Source organism: Jaculus jaculus, chromosome 8 (genome assembly GCF_020740685.1).
Source record: "Jaculus jaculus isolate mJacJac1 chromosome 8, mJacJac1.mat.Y.cur, whole genome shotgun sequence".
Lineage (NCBI taxonomy): Eukaryota > Metazoa > Chordata > Mammalia > Rodentia > Dipodidae > Jaculus > Jaculus jaculus.
Window position 1 is genome coordinate 97,824,406 of NC_059109.1, and position 15,088 is coordinate 97,839,493.

Here is a 15,088-nt window from a genome sequence, read left to right on the forward strand (position 1 = left end):
AGCAATCAATTGTCCCAGAAGCAAAAAGTCTCCACTGGACCATAGCAAACAGGGTGATAGCCAAGAGTTTCCAGGTCACAAGACATACTCCAATTTCCTCCTTTTTCCTATTCACTTTCCCAGAATCTGGGGGGAAGAAAATAGGTGAAAAACAGAACCAGTTAAGGAGTTTGTTAGCATCTCAGATGGTGAAAAATATGCATTTATGGGCAAAACCAGATGGTAAGTTTCTCACTGGAGTAAGTTTAGATGCCATCCCTACTGTTAATTACTTAGAAGACTGAAGGGTCTGTACTTATAATACACATTATCCAGAGATTTGACCAAAAGATAAGATGGCCCTTCCAGGCCAGGGCTAAAAATGGATGATTTAACAAAAACCATTGACTCACATGACAAAAGAGCCATGAGCCACTGTAGCAGGCTGAGCCTGTGCCCGCTGAGAGGGGAAGATAAGTACATGGGGAGAAAAGAGGAATGTTTCCCCCTTCTGAGACTTTGGAATTTAGTGAACACATATCCAAGGACAAGCAAACAAGGAAAGAGCTTCCAGATGAAGTAAATACACATGTTTCCTGATTACTCACAGGATTGCTACATAAAAGTGGACAAAGAGGAAAGGGCGAGGGCAAGGGCGAGGGCGAGGGCGAGGGCGAGGGCGAGGGCGAGGGCGAGGGCGAGGGTGAGGGCGAGGGCGAGGGCGAGGGAGAGGGAGAGGGAGAGGGAGAGGGAGAGGGAGAGGGGGAGGGGAAGGGGGAGGGGGAGGGAGGGGGAGAAGAGGACATACAGACTCTGAAAGGCAGTCAACTGCTGGACCCAGTGTGGGAGAGAAAGAAGAGCCCCTCCAGGACAGGCAAGAATGGATGGAAACTCTTCAAGCCAGCAGTACATCATATTCAGATATGAGACATGGCTGGTTATGAACAAGAGGGAAGGAAGCCACAGAGAGTACTGAATGCCTTCAGAGGCAGCCAGATATGTGACAAGATAACAGCAGAAGCCATGGGAAAAGTAAGACTGAGGGAAAGAGCCCTTGTAGGTTAGAAATATAAAAGTTCAGAGAAAGAACTAGAATGTGGCAAAAGATGTGTAAGAGTGTAGGAGGAATTAAGGGCAGGGCAGTAAAGCTGAATAAATAAATGAACCAATGTCAGGTTCTGCAATCACACACCTTGAACGAGAACAGGGAAGCAGTGGAAAGAAGCCAGCAGTGGGCAGTCAGCTGAGGTGGAAGATGCTATGGGAGTGCAGTGCTGCCTCCACCCCATGCACTAAAGTGACGGCAGGGCATAAGGGCTCCTAGATCCTTACAGGAAGCTCAATGCAGCACTGATGTGCCTGGCAACACAGCTGTGCTATGTGTGGCCAGCATGGAGGACGTCAGTGCAGGCCAATGCCAGACTAGGAAGGCATTTTTTGAGGCACCACAAATTAGCCAGCCGGAACCCAGCAAGCATGGACTGATTCCAGTCCACCATGCCACAAATCAACATGAAGCCAACAATCAAAATGCTTTAATCACCTTACAAATAATGAGGTGGACACAAATTTACAATCCAGAGATCCAAGCAAATAAAGCAGGTGGCAATAATGATGTTTTACTAGTTCTTTGCTGTGAGCAATTTTTATTTTACCTTATTTAAAATATTTTCATTTTCAAGTTTAGAGGTCTACTTTGTTCCAGTTCTAATGTGATTAGCTACACTGAGATATTCATATTCACTTGACTATTTTCACAATGCTCATTTTATGTTTAAAAATGCTCTGCATCTTTAAAAAAGTATTTCCTCCTCAGAGTCTTGTTAGGTATGAGATTAGCCAAAGGCCCTCGTCCTGAGAATTAAAAGTGAGTTTCCAGACCTCGAGGGCTGGATTGTGACTATACTGAACACATGATGGGGTGAGCAGCTCGATGCTTGAAGCGTCATGAAGGTGCACAGATGGGCCACTTCCTGAGTGTGAGGCATGCCCAGGTTTCCTTAAGAAGACGAGCTCCAAAATCGATGCATTATTCTTTTCTGGAACAACAGCACACCGGAACTCACTCAGAGCTCGGCATTTGATCAAGTCAAACCGTGCACGTGGAGGAAGTGTGCTTAGAGAGCGAGCACGGGGGTAAAACACATGATCATCCTTCATGAGCACAATGTGGGTGTTCAGGACGACCAGTGCCTGGCACTGGCCATAGCCAGCCTCACCCTCAAATCGGACCACAGTGTAGAGCAGTAACCGAACCTCTGCCAGGGAAGGGATGTTGGCCTCCATGTTCCCATGAAGAAAGTAAATCATGTCCACCAAGGTCGTCTGGAACTTGGAGGACAACTGAACTCCATTCTCCAAGTTTAAGTCAGGGATTTCTGCCTGCCAATCAAGAGAGAGCTGAACCAGATCCTGCTGGAGCAAAGGGTGACTCCTACAGGCAGCAGCTTCAGGCTTGGGCACCAGGACATTCAGGAGGTCCCAGCACAGCTGCTGAGAAAGGCTTTTGTTGTAAGTGAATATGGTGAGCAGGAGGTCCTCTGTGGAGCCCATGAATCGAAGGCTCTGCCCACCAAAGCCCACTTGAATCTCCTGTAGTGAAGAGAGAGGGAGAGCATGAAAGATGCTCATGGCACCCTGTTGATGGTGCAATGGGACCACAGCGTACAAAGTTGACGGCAGCAGCAACAGACATGCGGGCTGGGGGTCAGGCTGTGAGAGGTTAGCAACCGCCAGCCAATAAATGCCTTTGACTTTCTTCATGCTACCCAAAGGCACTGGAAGAGCATGGGCCATGTGTTGCAGAAGATCTTGGAGAGGGTGCTCTTGAAGCTTCAGCATTTGCTCAGGGAATGACACCAGGGTCTGCTTAAATACAGAGATCTTTCTAGCATCTTTATAATTAAGGTGGAGAACTGAACTTGGTAAGGAACCTGGTGGAACTGCAGCTGTGAAGCCACAGACTGCGTAAGGTGTAACACTGTCTGCTGGCCTCAGGCTTCCACCCTCTTCACTGTCAGAACTGCCAACCTGAGCTTCAAGAAAAGCAGATGCAGATGATGCTAGTTGTGATCTCAATGGCAGGCCAAGGGATAAGTGCCTCAGAAACGGCAGGCTTTTCATGAAGGTTGTCATGTGGGAGGCTAGCCCACTGGGGTCACATACATCTCTCACATACTTGGCCTGGCTCATCACCTTTGTACCAGCCTGTATCAGGTGACCACTGGTGTCTTTATAAAGGTCTGAGAACTTGTGGTAAAAACACCTCAGTCCTCGGTGTCCTTCTGTCCTGACACTGACTGGGGGTGCTGTAGCGGTAGTCGTTTCGGCAGTTAACTCTCTCTCCGGTTGCTGCTCCAAACAAAACGTGGAGGCTGGTGCACTCTGAGGAGCACTGCTAGACTGAGACTTCTCTCCAGAAACCCTTTCTGAGAGAACAAAGCAAAGCACCCTACTAGGCATGGCCTGCTGGCTGCTGTGATTCGGAGAAGCTTGATGGGATGTGTGCTGTACCAATGTCCAGCTGGAATGGACTCCCAAGCTGAGTTCATCCTCTGGAGTAACTGGCTCTCTCTGAATACCTTGTGTACTGCAGCTGTTGTTTATTTGAAGAAAGGAGATTTTAGGTAGATGAGCACATTTTGGTACAAGATGGACAGACTCCTGAGGACAACAGCATTTGTATCTGAAATCTTGCAGTACCTCAGGACCTGAGCACTGGGAAATTCCTTCTTGGGAGGCCAGGGAAGCAGCTCTGGAGCCTGAGGTGCTCTGTGATGCAGGGTGGCGGCTCCAGTGGCTGCTCAGATCCACTTCCTTCCTCTCTTCTCTGACGATGCCACCGAAAATATAGGTGGTATTTTTGGGCAGTGATGGAGCAACAACACACTGTGTAGACCAAGGCTGCCTTTTCTGTTTAAGGTGCCAAAAGAAGTTGAAATGGGCATGTGCCATCATTCCTTTGATCTTTGTAGCCACTGGTTTCATTACATGGATTAAGAGGTTAAGTAAGAAGCCTCAGACATTTATATTGATTAGGGCATGATTTAAGAACAGGTGATCTGATTTATATACAGCACATCAATTTCCCTATCATTATTGTTAAAAATTTCCAGGTATTTTGATAGAAATACCCTGCATAAGATTGATCTAAAGTATTCTTTTCTTGGCCTAAGATTTAATTTTGTCTAAAGCAAATCCCAAATCTTTTGATTCAGTATGTAAAAAGCCACAGTGAGCTGCATGGCCAAGTGTTCAAAATATGTTTCAAACTGGGGTATATGTAATGAAACATCAGCAAGGCCAAAAGAATTTAACAGGTATGCCAATCCAGATTTTTTTTTTCTTTTTGATTACATGCCTCCTCCCTTATTAGACTATCATCACTGGTATTTATCCAACCACTATGAAAAGCTTTCGGCACTCCTGTAATGTGCCAGGCACTGTGGATACAAAGGACTGAGTGGCTAGGAGATGGTATCCAGAAGAGGGAATGTCATTACTGGGTGACTGGCAGGAGGGAGGGCTGTGGTCAAAGTCAGTCAACACCATGGAGGAATACTTACCCTCTCTCTTTCTCTCTATCCAATGAGTGACTAATACTGGTGGGAAGATTATGACCACCTAGCTTTTTTTGTTTTGTTTTTACTTTTAAACTTAAGACTATATAAGAAGAATGTGCCCACTCTGTGCAAGAAAGTGAATTCTTACAAATTGTAAGCCCAAATAAACATTAGTTTGACAATCCATCCAAGAAGCAAGCCAGTCAATTATGAATGTTTCCTTTGTACCACTGCCAACTCTGTCTGTAAAATGAATGGGTTAAAAAGAAAAAAAAAAAAAAAAACACTAAGAAGACCTCAGCTTCATTTTCAACCCTCCTATCTGATTCTGCTTGTTTGATTCTGCCTTTCAAATGAGACCAAGGGAAGGATACTGCTACAAGAGAGAAAGCAGATACAGCTCTGCCACAGCCACAGGCCACTCACATAAAGCCAAAACAGTTTGCTGCCTGCAGGATTCTCTTTAATTTTAAGACCATATAATAGCTTGCCTTCCCTATTAGCCATTAATCTCACTGGGACTTCAAAATTCTAATTATGCAACTAAACATTAAGAAAATTTAATCACACAAGCATGCCATAATTTAAGCAACCCTATCAATCTGAAAAATCATTACCTACCTCATATTTTAGCTTACGTTGAATGGTGCCATTGTGAAATTTCTCATTATCCTGAAAAGAAAATAAAAAGCCTTTTATATTAAATTATAGCATGTTCATAGAGGGAAGAAAAGCTGATTCGATTACCAGTATTTATGGGAACAAAATTTTCAAAAACATACTTGTCATTCAACAATGACAGCCCTTTTACAGAATTAACATTCCTAAGGTAAACATGTCTCTTACTGATTTATCTGCCAGAAAGAGAATTTAACTATTCCTAATGCTAAAATTCAAAGAATAAAATGAGAAGCAAAATTTCTTTAGAACCTTTCGTTTGCAAGATAGAAATGAATTGTATTTTGCTATGGAAACCAATATGGAGGTTCCTCAAAAAAAAACTAAAAATAGAAATACCAGTTGATTCAGCTACCTCACTTCTGAGAATACATCCAAAGCCATCCAAGCCAGTGTATGATTGAGAAACCTGCACAGCCATGTTTAGTGCAGCACTACTCACAACAGCTAAGCTAAGGAATCAACCAGGGTGCCAACAACAACTAGGTAAAGAAAATGTACTACATATACATATACACAGCCAAGTTTCTTTTTAGGCCATAAACAACAAAAATTCATATATAGGGAAATGGATGGAAATCACATTAAAGAAAATAATACAGACCCAGAGAGACAGGTATTGTGTCTTTTCTCTTATGTGTGCGATTTAGAAAAAGAAAAAACAAATGCAATCAGAACATGAAAGTAAAGGGGGGAACTATGAGGGATGTGGTGGGGATCAGATAGGAGCATAAGAGATAGGCATTGCATCATTTCCCTTATGTGTGCAATTTAGAAAACAAAAATAAAAACCCATCAGAACATGAAAGTAAAAGGGGGACTATATGGGAGGTGGTAGAGATCAGACAGGGGCATAAGAAAAGGTAACAACAGAGAGATAAATACTAGATCAGAACATAGCTATGGATAAAAGTATCACAATGAAGCCCATTACTTGATACACAATTAATATATGCTAATAAAATGTATGAATTATCACTTTGATAAAAATCAACCTATCACATGTATGCATCTGGTCAAGAGGAAAATATATACCTCAGATAATTTACAAGGTGAATTAAATACTTATGAAAGCTGGTCATTTTTGAGGAAAAAAAAAACAGAAAAAATGTTACATGTGGAAATTTTATAAATCAAAGCAAATAAATCATGCACTTAAAGAGTTTCCCCTGAATTAAAAAAAATTGAAATAAGCTACACCTCAATTAATTCTATTTGAAATCCATTGAGTTCAATTCAAGCAATATTTAATGCTCACCCTTGAACATTCCACATCCAAATTTTCTCTTAACAAGCAGTAATGAATGACTCCACTACTATTACCAGTCCACTAACATATCTAAGAGGTGATCTGATTGGCACCTGTGTCTCACCTTCATAGTATCTGCAGGTGCATTGCTGGCATCAGCCATAACCCGGTTCAAATCCTGAAGGCGTCTTTGGACTTCTTCCTCAATGTATGCACTGATACTGAAAACAACGGAGATAAGATTGAATGTACCTAACCATTATGCATGGTCCTTATGTCTTCATGATGCCCCATACAATAGAGACTTTCTCATTCTAAAGGCCAAATATTTACATTAAAAAACACTTGGGATCTTAAGCAGTTTTCTTCTTTACAAGAAATCTGGTTCTATGTGTTCACCGTCTATGTCTGTCCCAAATAAGAAAGACCTGAATGAACAAGATACTGAGATTGGAAAGAAGAATCAGTGACCCCATCTAAAACTTTCCTAGATTTTTTTAGTGGAAATCCTTTACAGGGTAGGGGGAAATCACAAACACAGATGTCCAAGGCTTGGTGTGCTCAGATCCTACTTTATAGCACATTTGGTTTCCTCATATGGAAAAGGAAGATACAGATGATAGTCATTTCTCAACCACAGGCCATTTATAATGGTTACAGAAAAGTAAAAAGAGGTAGACGATACTCTCTACAAAGTCTTGGGTGTTCAACTAGAATAATGTCTTCAGTTCTCACACTGTTCCTGGTTTGTCTGTTTCTTGAGCTGGGTCATTGTCACCTGGCCTGCGATTCCCTTGAAGGTCCTTGCCTTCCCAATTGTCAAGTACAGGGCCAAATCTGCACAAGCCAGAGCTGCTGATTTCTGAAGCATGTAACTATTGTCCGGTGCCTTTTAGGATACAGATGAAGCTCTGTGTATGTGAAGTATACCCATCAAACTTAAACATCCCAGAACTTACAGAACAGTCTCTGGTCTGCTTATAAGTTATTGTATCCAGAGGAAACACAGTCCAGAGAATATCAGCCATATCAAAAGTCCTTTCTGTGGTTTACATTGCCAAAAATAAGTCTGACTCGGCTCTAAGCTCCTGTCCTCCAATTCCACAGATGCTTGTTAGATAGGTTATTTTAAATGCATTCCCTGCTTACACCATAACACATTTACCAAACAGATAAATTATACCTTTGTCTTTCTAAATACGTGCAAGGTCCTGTCAGCATGTTTTTTTTTTTTTTTTTTTTTTTTTTTTTTTTTTTTTTGTGCCACAGACCACCAGAGAAATAGTCTTCTAAATGCTGGGTAAAGAGATTAATATTGAGATAGGGCAGCTTACATAAAACAATATTTACCTTTCAGCATTGAAAGCACAATTATGTGTAACTGAACGTGAACCAAGGTAATGTACAAGTTAATTCCCCACTTCCACCTTCACTGACATTTAAACTGATCCTGTGGAAAACAGAGCTAGACTAAGGGTCCAAGGAGGCTCATGCCAATCAGAGAAGTTTGATAGCCAAAAACCTAGCACCTAAGATCCAGGCCTCAAGTCTGCTGGGTTAGAAATTTCCCTATGATATCCTTCAGTCAATGCTCTAGCTTACTTTTTTTTCACTCTGGCCATGCAGCACTTTGCTGTGGATTTTGTTGGATTCTCTGTACTTTATAACACCATCGTTTCACAATGGAGCCAAAATTCCTTGGATCTGGCTGGCCAGTTTTTTTTTTTGTTTGTTTGTTTTTTTTTTGGTTCCCTTCACATGATTCCATACCCTTCCACAGGCCAGGAAGCAGCCAACAGAGCACTGTTCAGGCACAGTATTATTGCTGCCTTTGTCTGAAGCTCTCCATATGTGAAGTAGCCAGTATGGATTTAATGCATCATTAAATCAAATCAAAGAATAGCATTAGTTTAATATTGAGTACCTGGCATCCATCAGTGGAGCCAGGGGAGGTTTTTCAGTACTGGATACCATGTGGGAAGCAGCAGCCTTCCCCTCCAGGGTTCCAAGATAAGGTCTTTGAACACCATCGACCTCACAGATCCTCTGCTTCAGCTGCTGGATTTCAGGTTCCAACCTAGAAATGTTAACCCCATGAATTAGTAGTATTGCATTAGCACACGTGCTGTAGATTTGTTCTAAAAACCATGAAGGATCCAGAAAAGAAACTCAAACACATGGAGCTTGACCTTCTGGTGCCACACACTGGCACTTCTACCTATGAAGCCCTGGAGTGCTTCTCCTCCAAACCTCATGGTCAAGAAGGGTATGGGACAAGTGCTGCAGGTATCCAAAGCAGGAGAGCTTGAACAATAAAGGCAAAAAAGGCACTTCTGCTGGGCTTCAAGCAAATCCTTGAAATAGCTATGCAGAATTCCGAGTCCCCTAAATCCTACCTCAACGAGATGTGGTTGTAGACTGCATATTAGAACAGTGCAAATACTTCCACTTGGCAAGATATATGTTTCAAAGGCTTGTGGAAAATAGCAAGCTAAAAGGAATTTCATGGTCAAGACAAGTCTGGGTTTTGTTTTCAAAGCCTGGAGGAATGTGGACATTTGGAGATGATAGTGGAAGAGGTGTAGAAAGCAATCTGAACAAAGGAGCTATGTCACAAAATCGGGAAAGCCTGTTGTGAGGCAGAGGGAAAAGGAAAGAGAGGATATCTATTTGACTTCAAATTAAAAATTATCTATGGACTGCACAAACAAAAACTATCTCTAGTGATAAATGATACATCTAATATGAGGCCAACCATGTAAAAAAAAGCCATTCTCTTACTGACCCATGTGAACTTGACTCATGAGTGATCAGACTATTTGCTTGCCAGGAAATTGGCACCAATGAACAAAAGTCCCAACAGTTTAAATCTACGGTCCACTCACTGTGCATATATAAATGTGGTCAAATGACTTGAATCTGGGTCTCTATTACTCCAGGGGTCAAGTATGAGTGAATTGATCTCATGTGCTACTGCCTTAAGCGCTGAGTCAGAGGTTTTAGCTGCAAATGCTGGTTCTCTGGTGTCACCAGCAGCAACCTGACTGCCCCACCTTGAACATGAACGCCAACTTCTTAACTCTCACATGTGACCATGGGGTGGGGACAGGAAGCATACCTGGGCTTCAAAGGAAAAAGTGCTGAGTTTAACTCAGGTCTTATCTGTCCAGTGATGAGCCATCACTTACAGAGCATCAACTTGTAGAGCTTCTGGTACTTTCAAAAGAGGAAGGAATCAGCACAAAAGAGTGGTGTCTGGGGCTGGAGAGATAGCTTAGCGGTTAAGGAACTTGACTGCGAAGCCTAAGGATACAGGTTCAATTCCTTAGTTCCCACATAAGCCAGATGCACAAGGTGGTGCACACATCTGGAGTTTTTTTTGTTTTGTTTTTTTTGTTTGTTTGTTTTTCTGCAGTGGTTAAAGGCCCTGGTGCACCCATATATTTTTTTTTCTCTCTCTCCCTCTCTCTCTCAAAATAGATAAATAAAAAGAGTAGTGTCAGAAGCTGGGCATGGTGGCACATACATGTAAACTTGGGAGATAGAAGTAGGCAGATCAGGAGTTCAAGGTCATCCTTGGCTACATAGTGAGTCTGAAGTTAGCCTAGGCTATATGAGACCCTGTCTCAAAACAAACAAGAAAAGAATGGTGTAAGGGGCCACATAATAGGAAAAGGATGAAGGGTAAATGAGCAGGATGTTTAGAGTCTTCTTTATCCTGTGGGGGTTATTTACCCACAGGTGTCCTTTGAGGCTAGTACAGTGGAAAAGACTGCAGAGGGGCCTTGGCAGTGCTGGTCTACGTGGGGCCCTAAGGACTCACTGAGTGAAGAACTGCTCTGACTGTACAGTAGAAAACTATGGTCAGAAAACTAAGAGCTAGGCAGGAAGTAGACCTAGAATCACTTCATCACTTATGTAATACTAGGCTCCAGGAACAATATTAACACTGTGGCTTTAAACCTGTTACCTGGGGATGCTGCTGGGCCTTCTTTGGAAAATCAATGACAATACACATTGTCACATTTAAGACAGTGTGAGTTACCCACAATTATTTTTCATGGTGGACATTAGGACTATCATTATTAAAGGACTCATAGTAAAGTCAATTAAATGTGGGTATTACAGTTTTCCTCTTATGTCTTCTGTGGCAATAGGAGGGCTTTTCAAGTGGGTTGCCGCATACATGTCACTGGGGCAGCTGGAAGGAGCAGCCATGGGAAAGCAGTGAAATGGCTTGACCTTCCCTCATAAGGCATAGAGGGGCCAATGGGCAAGCATTGTCAGTGCAGTGTAGTCACATGTGGTCCCTCATGGGCTTAATCTTCCCCACTTGTCAGATTTCACAAGGGGCCAAGTCAGGCTGTATGGCCAGCCAGTCCTGGCACAACCACAGAACCCAGGAAGAAAATAAAGTGCAGCAGAACTGCCTGCTCACATAATGCTGCTGGGACATCACAGGCAGAGCAAAGCTTCATCAGCATGAATTAGATCTCAGTGCAGTCTACTTCATCACAACTAATGAAGCTAACTGCCTTCCTCGCAAGGCTTCTGGAGGAATGCTGACACTGGGGAATCACTTCCACGGACATCACAGCACTGTATCTAATATTATGAAGTAGTAATACCATGTGGCTGGTTGACAAGAATCAGGGACAGGAAGTTGAAAGCTCACACCGCACTCTTATTGCACACTGCAGGACACAAATTGAGAGCATGCCCTCCACTACTTTAAATTTCCTGGGGCTGGAGCTTTGTCCAGCAATTTCATTTACATAACATACCTGTAATCATTTCCTTAACCCCCTGACCTATTCCTCTGAAGTAATAGCATTATGGTTTTTGATTGTTATTTTGTTTTTGTTTTGCCTGAAGGAGTTACCACAGAGTGACTAAATATAATGCATCACATAAGCAGGTCATTTAAAAGGAAGCTGTTTTGACATTCTCAGGAAATGGTGGGTGAAGGTTAAAACTTTTTAGCCTTGCCATCAATGACTGCCCTGTGCCTCTGCCAAATGCCAAACAAGGGACTCAAGGCAGCAGCCTAGACTTCTGGTGGCAGTGGGTGGGCTTCTGTTAAGGTCTTGAAGGTCCCTAAAAAAGCCACACTACATTGAAGACTCTGCAGCCTCACTAGAACTTTGTGATTACGGAGAGTTGGAATGGTGCCAATGGAGAGTTGAAATGATCTGAGATAATCTTTAGTCGCCTTAATATCCATTTATCAACTATGTCTGTATCTGATTTAACGACTTCTCGATTTTTAAGAACAAATTCTTGGAATGTATCCCCTAAGCTCGACACACCTAGACTCTAACAACCCAAAAGCTAAGAATGCCATCAGATTGCATCTGAAACCCATAGCAGAGTTCCTCCCTCTGCTGGCACCTGCTTGATGTCATCACCAATGTGTTTTGTGAATGTATTCACTGACAACTTTTGTTTGATCTGTCAAAGTTCATACTTCCACAGTGGCACACATCATTCAGGACAACCTGAATCTGTCTTGCTGGGCCATGATTCCTCATATTTGGCTTAGAGTAGACATTTTAACCACACTGGAGCAGAGATATGTTTTGTGCTAATGGCTCAACTGACCAGAGGGTCTTGGGCCTTAAGAAAATGGATCTGATCTTACCCATCTCCTCCTCTTACAGGCACAGGCACTGAGGGTAGAAGAAAATCCAAACTGGGTTATGTTCATTCACAAGGTGGCCCTCAGTCTTTCTGGGAGTCTTAGCATCCTGTCTGCAGCATACCAGATAGATGTTCTCACATTCATGTATTTTTCATTTTGAGAGCCTACTCTCTGGTAATTATGGTAACAAAGAAAAAGGCAGAAAGATGAACAGCCTTTCCTTACCATCAGTACTACCTTCATTTTACTTTTTCCTAATAGCAAACATAGTACTCAGATCACCAAATGCTGAGTTCAGAATCACCTGGACAGCTTTCCTTGCTGGCTTGGTTGGCTGTGTTCACACACAAGTACTATGTATACTGGGCTCTTTTCAAGTACTATGAATCAGGGGGCTGGGGAGAGTTCTCCCTAAGTTGTTCAGGGAGTCAGTTTGGGATATGCAATGATCCAGTTTTTACAGAGACAGTAAGAAACGTGCCATGACAGGCAGAAAAGGAGTAGAAAATGGGCACCTACCATATTCCCTAGTCTTCTTACCTTTCCTGGTCCTTCTCCAGGGCCTCCTGCTCTGCTTCTAGGCTGGCCCAGAGCCCTGACTGTTCAGTACTGTGGTGTAGAGAGACAAGCTTCTGCTTCTGCTCTTGGATCTCCAGACCTAGGATGGAGTGCCTCTGCAGGGCAGAACTCCTCCTCTCCAGCTTGGCCATAGCATGCTCCAAAGCCTCTATCTGCTGCTTCTCCTGGGATTCCAGAATCTCCTTTTCCTTCTTCCTCACTCTCTCTTCCTGCTGAGCAATGTTGGCCGTGAACTCCAAGGTGGCTTGGAGCTGCTGCAGCTGGCTCACATTGGTCTGGTGCTGTGCTATCTGCTCTGCTTTCTCCCCCACTTCTTTTTCTACTTGGTAGAGAGTGTGGTCCAAGTCCAGGGTGCCTCTGTCAAGGATTTCAAGCGCTCTCTGCTTTTCTTCCAAAACAGCTGGCAAATGATGCTTCAGAAGGTCCTGTAGCTGGCGTTCTTTACACTGCAGCCTGTCTTCTGCTGGCTTTATATTCTCTACACCCTGAGCCACACAGGTGACACTTGTAACACTACTATCATTTGTTGCCAAGAGCCTGGGTTCCTTGTCACTCTCACATTTTACTTGCTGGAGGGTTTCCTGTTCTTCTTGGATGTCTTTTCTAAGGCGGTCTTTCGGATGGACCAGGTCCTTCTCCAAGTTTGCCAGTTTCACAAGCTGCCTTTTCTTGAACTCAAAGAAGTGCAGCTGAGCCCTTTCTAGCTCCTCAGTGTAGATGTGGTCCCCTCCAGCACGGGCCTCCCTGGCCCTCAGAAGAGCCTCCCGGATGCCTTCCAGGTCCCTCTTCTCCTCCTCCTCGACTCGCTGAACCTCACTCCTCTGTAACAGGGGAACCATTTCCTGCTTCTCTCGCAGCTGCTCCTCCAGGTGTGCCACACGCAACACCTGCTCCTTCTCCAGCTCCTCCAGCCTCCTTTTCTCTAGCTCCAACTTTGCATTCTGAGCATCCTGTTCCCTGTGGAGCCGCTCCAGCTCCAGAGAGATCTCAATCTTCTCTGCCTGCTCAAGGTTGTTGAGCTCTTGGAGCCTCCAGAGCTCTTCTTTAATGCGGGAGAAGCTCTCTTCCTCCTGCCTCTTCTTCTGTTGCTCAAATTCCAGCTGTTCCTTCAGCCTCTCCTCCTCAAACTTTTCCTTCTCTGCTAGCAAGTCCTTGAGCTTGTTTTCAATGTGGAAGCTACGACGTTTGAGGCTCTCCTCCTGCTTGCGGATCTGGCGCTGCACAATTTCAGTCTCCTTGCGCTGGGTCTCCACCTCCTGCTGCATCCGCTCCAGCTCGGCCTTGTCTGACTTCTGCTTTTCTTCCATTTCTTCAATGAGTTTCCTGTAATGCAAATGTTGATTGTTCATCATTTGATGCTAGGTGCTAATGTTAATCTAACTTTTCTCTAACTGGAATGTTCTGGAAATGCACAGGCAACATGAAGCCGAACCCTTCATTAAAATAAACGAAGAGGAAATGCTTTCCTTTCAACTTTTCAGCAGCATGCTACTTTTTATTTTTTTTTTTACTGTCCAATGTATCATCTGCCTTGTCTCCTGAAGTTACTCTAATATCATTTCTTTGCAAAGCCTAGAATCATAATGTGTTATGCATGATATAATTAAAAAAGCCCCCTGAGCTCAAAGAGAACGAACCACGTCCAATTTAAATTTAAATGTGGATCGCTTTATGCAGCCCAGTGACTAAAATGCAACAGAAGTTCAGTTACAAGATGACATTAAATAAGAATGCTTTGGCTGTCTTCAACTCATTGGGGTCAAATAGCAAAGTCAAAATAATTGACAATTCATTGTTCCAGCTCAAAAATCCTCCATGTTATTTAGCATTTAATCACTAGTTGAGGAAAATCATGATTACCTAATGGCCCAAAATATTAAAAGTAACTGGAATCTCTATTAGGATAGTTGAATGTATGACTGACTCTAGGGGTTACATGTTGCCTTTTTTTCTTGGAATACAATAGATCCTCCCTGGGTGCGAGATCAAACTAGGGGTTGAGTTGGCTTCCAAAGTAAAAGCATGGAGTGACAGCAATCACGCTGGCCCTTCACTTCCTGACTCCTGAAGTCTATCCTGAGTGGTGCTACAAATGGACTCACATGTGACACTGACACTCCAGATTCTAGAAGATAAATGTCACTTTACAGATTTTTGATGGCCTTTAGCTTCTCTTCTGCACTGTGTTTACCATTGGTCCATTTTTTTGCTTATTGAGTAGGATGGGGCAGGGAAAAATATAATTTTATTAGACAAAAGGTATTTCAGAACATATAAAGAACATTCCAAGCCAATTAAGCAGACAGGCATGTATACATACCCTAAAATAAAAGAAATATGAAAGCAAAAAATACAGGTTGGAAAATACAAATTGTTAAACAAAATAAGCAAAAGTATTTT

The 15,088-nt window shown here is 43.0% G+C and overlaps 1 protein-coding gene across 6 annotated transcripts in view; it reads right to left on the reverse strand.

The window, feature by feature from the left end:
• Window positions 1-15,088, reverse strand: part of Kif16b (kinesin family member 16B) — a 303,646-nt gene that overhangs the window by 89,912 nt on the left and 198,646 nt on the right. For 3 of the 6 annotated variants that reach the window (XM_004661532.2, XM_045156259.1, XM_045156258.1), the window contains 4 exons: window positions 12,650-14,011; window positions 8,393-8,545; window positions 6,593-6,689; window positions 5,163-5,213 (listed from right to left, as the gene is read on the reverse strand). In XM_004661532.2, coding sequence (XP_004661589.2) covers window positions 5,163-5,213; window positions 6,593-6,689; window positions 8,393-8,545; window positions 12,650-14,011 — 1,663 coding nt within the window. Of the gene's footprint in view, window positions 1-1,543; window positions 3,892-3,917; window positions 3,957-5,162; window positions 5,214-6,592; window positions 6,690-8,392; window positions 8,546-12,649; window positions 14,012-15,088 lie in introns of those variants that run through there. The other 3 variants (XM_045156257.1, XM_045156256.1, XM_045156260.1) reach the window with 2 other exon arrangements.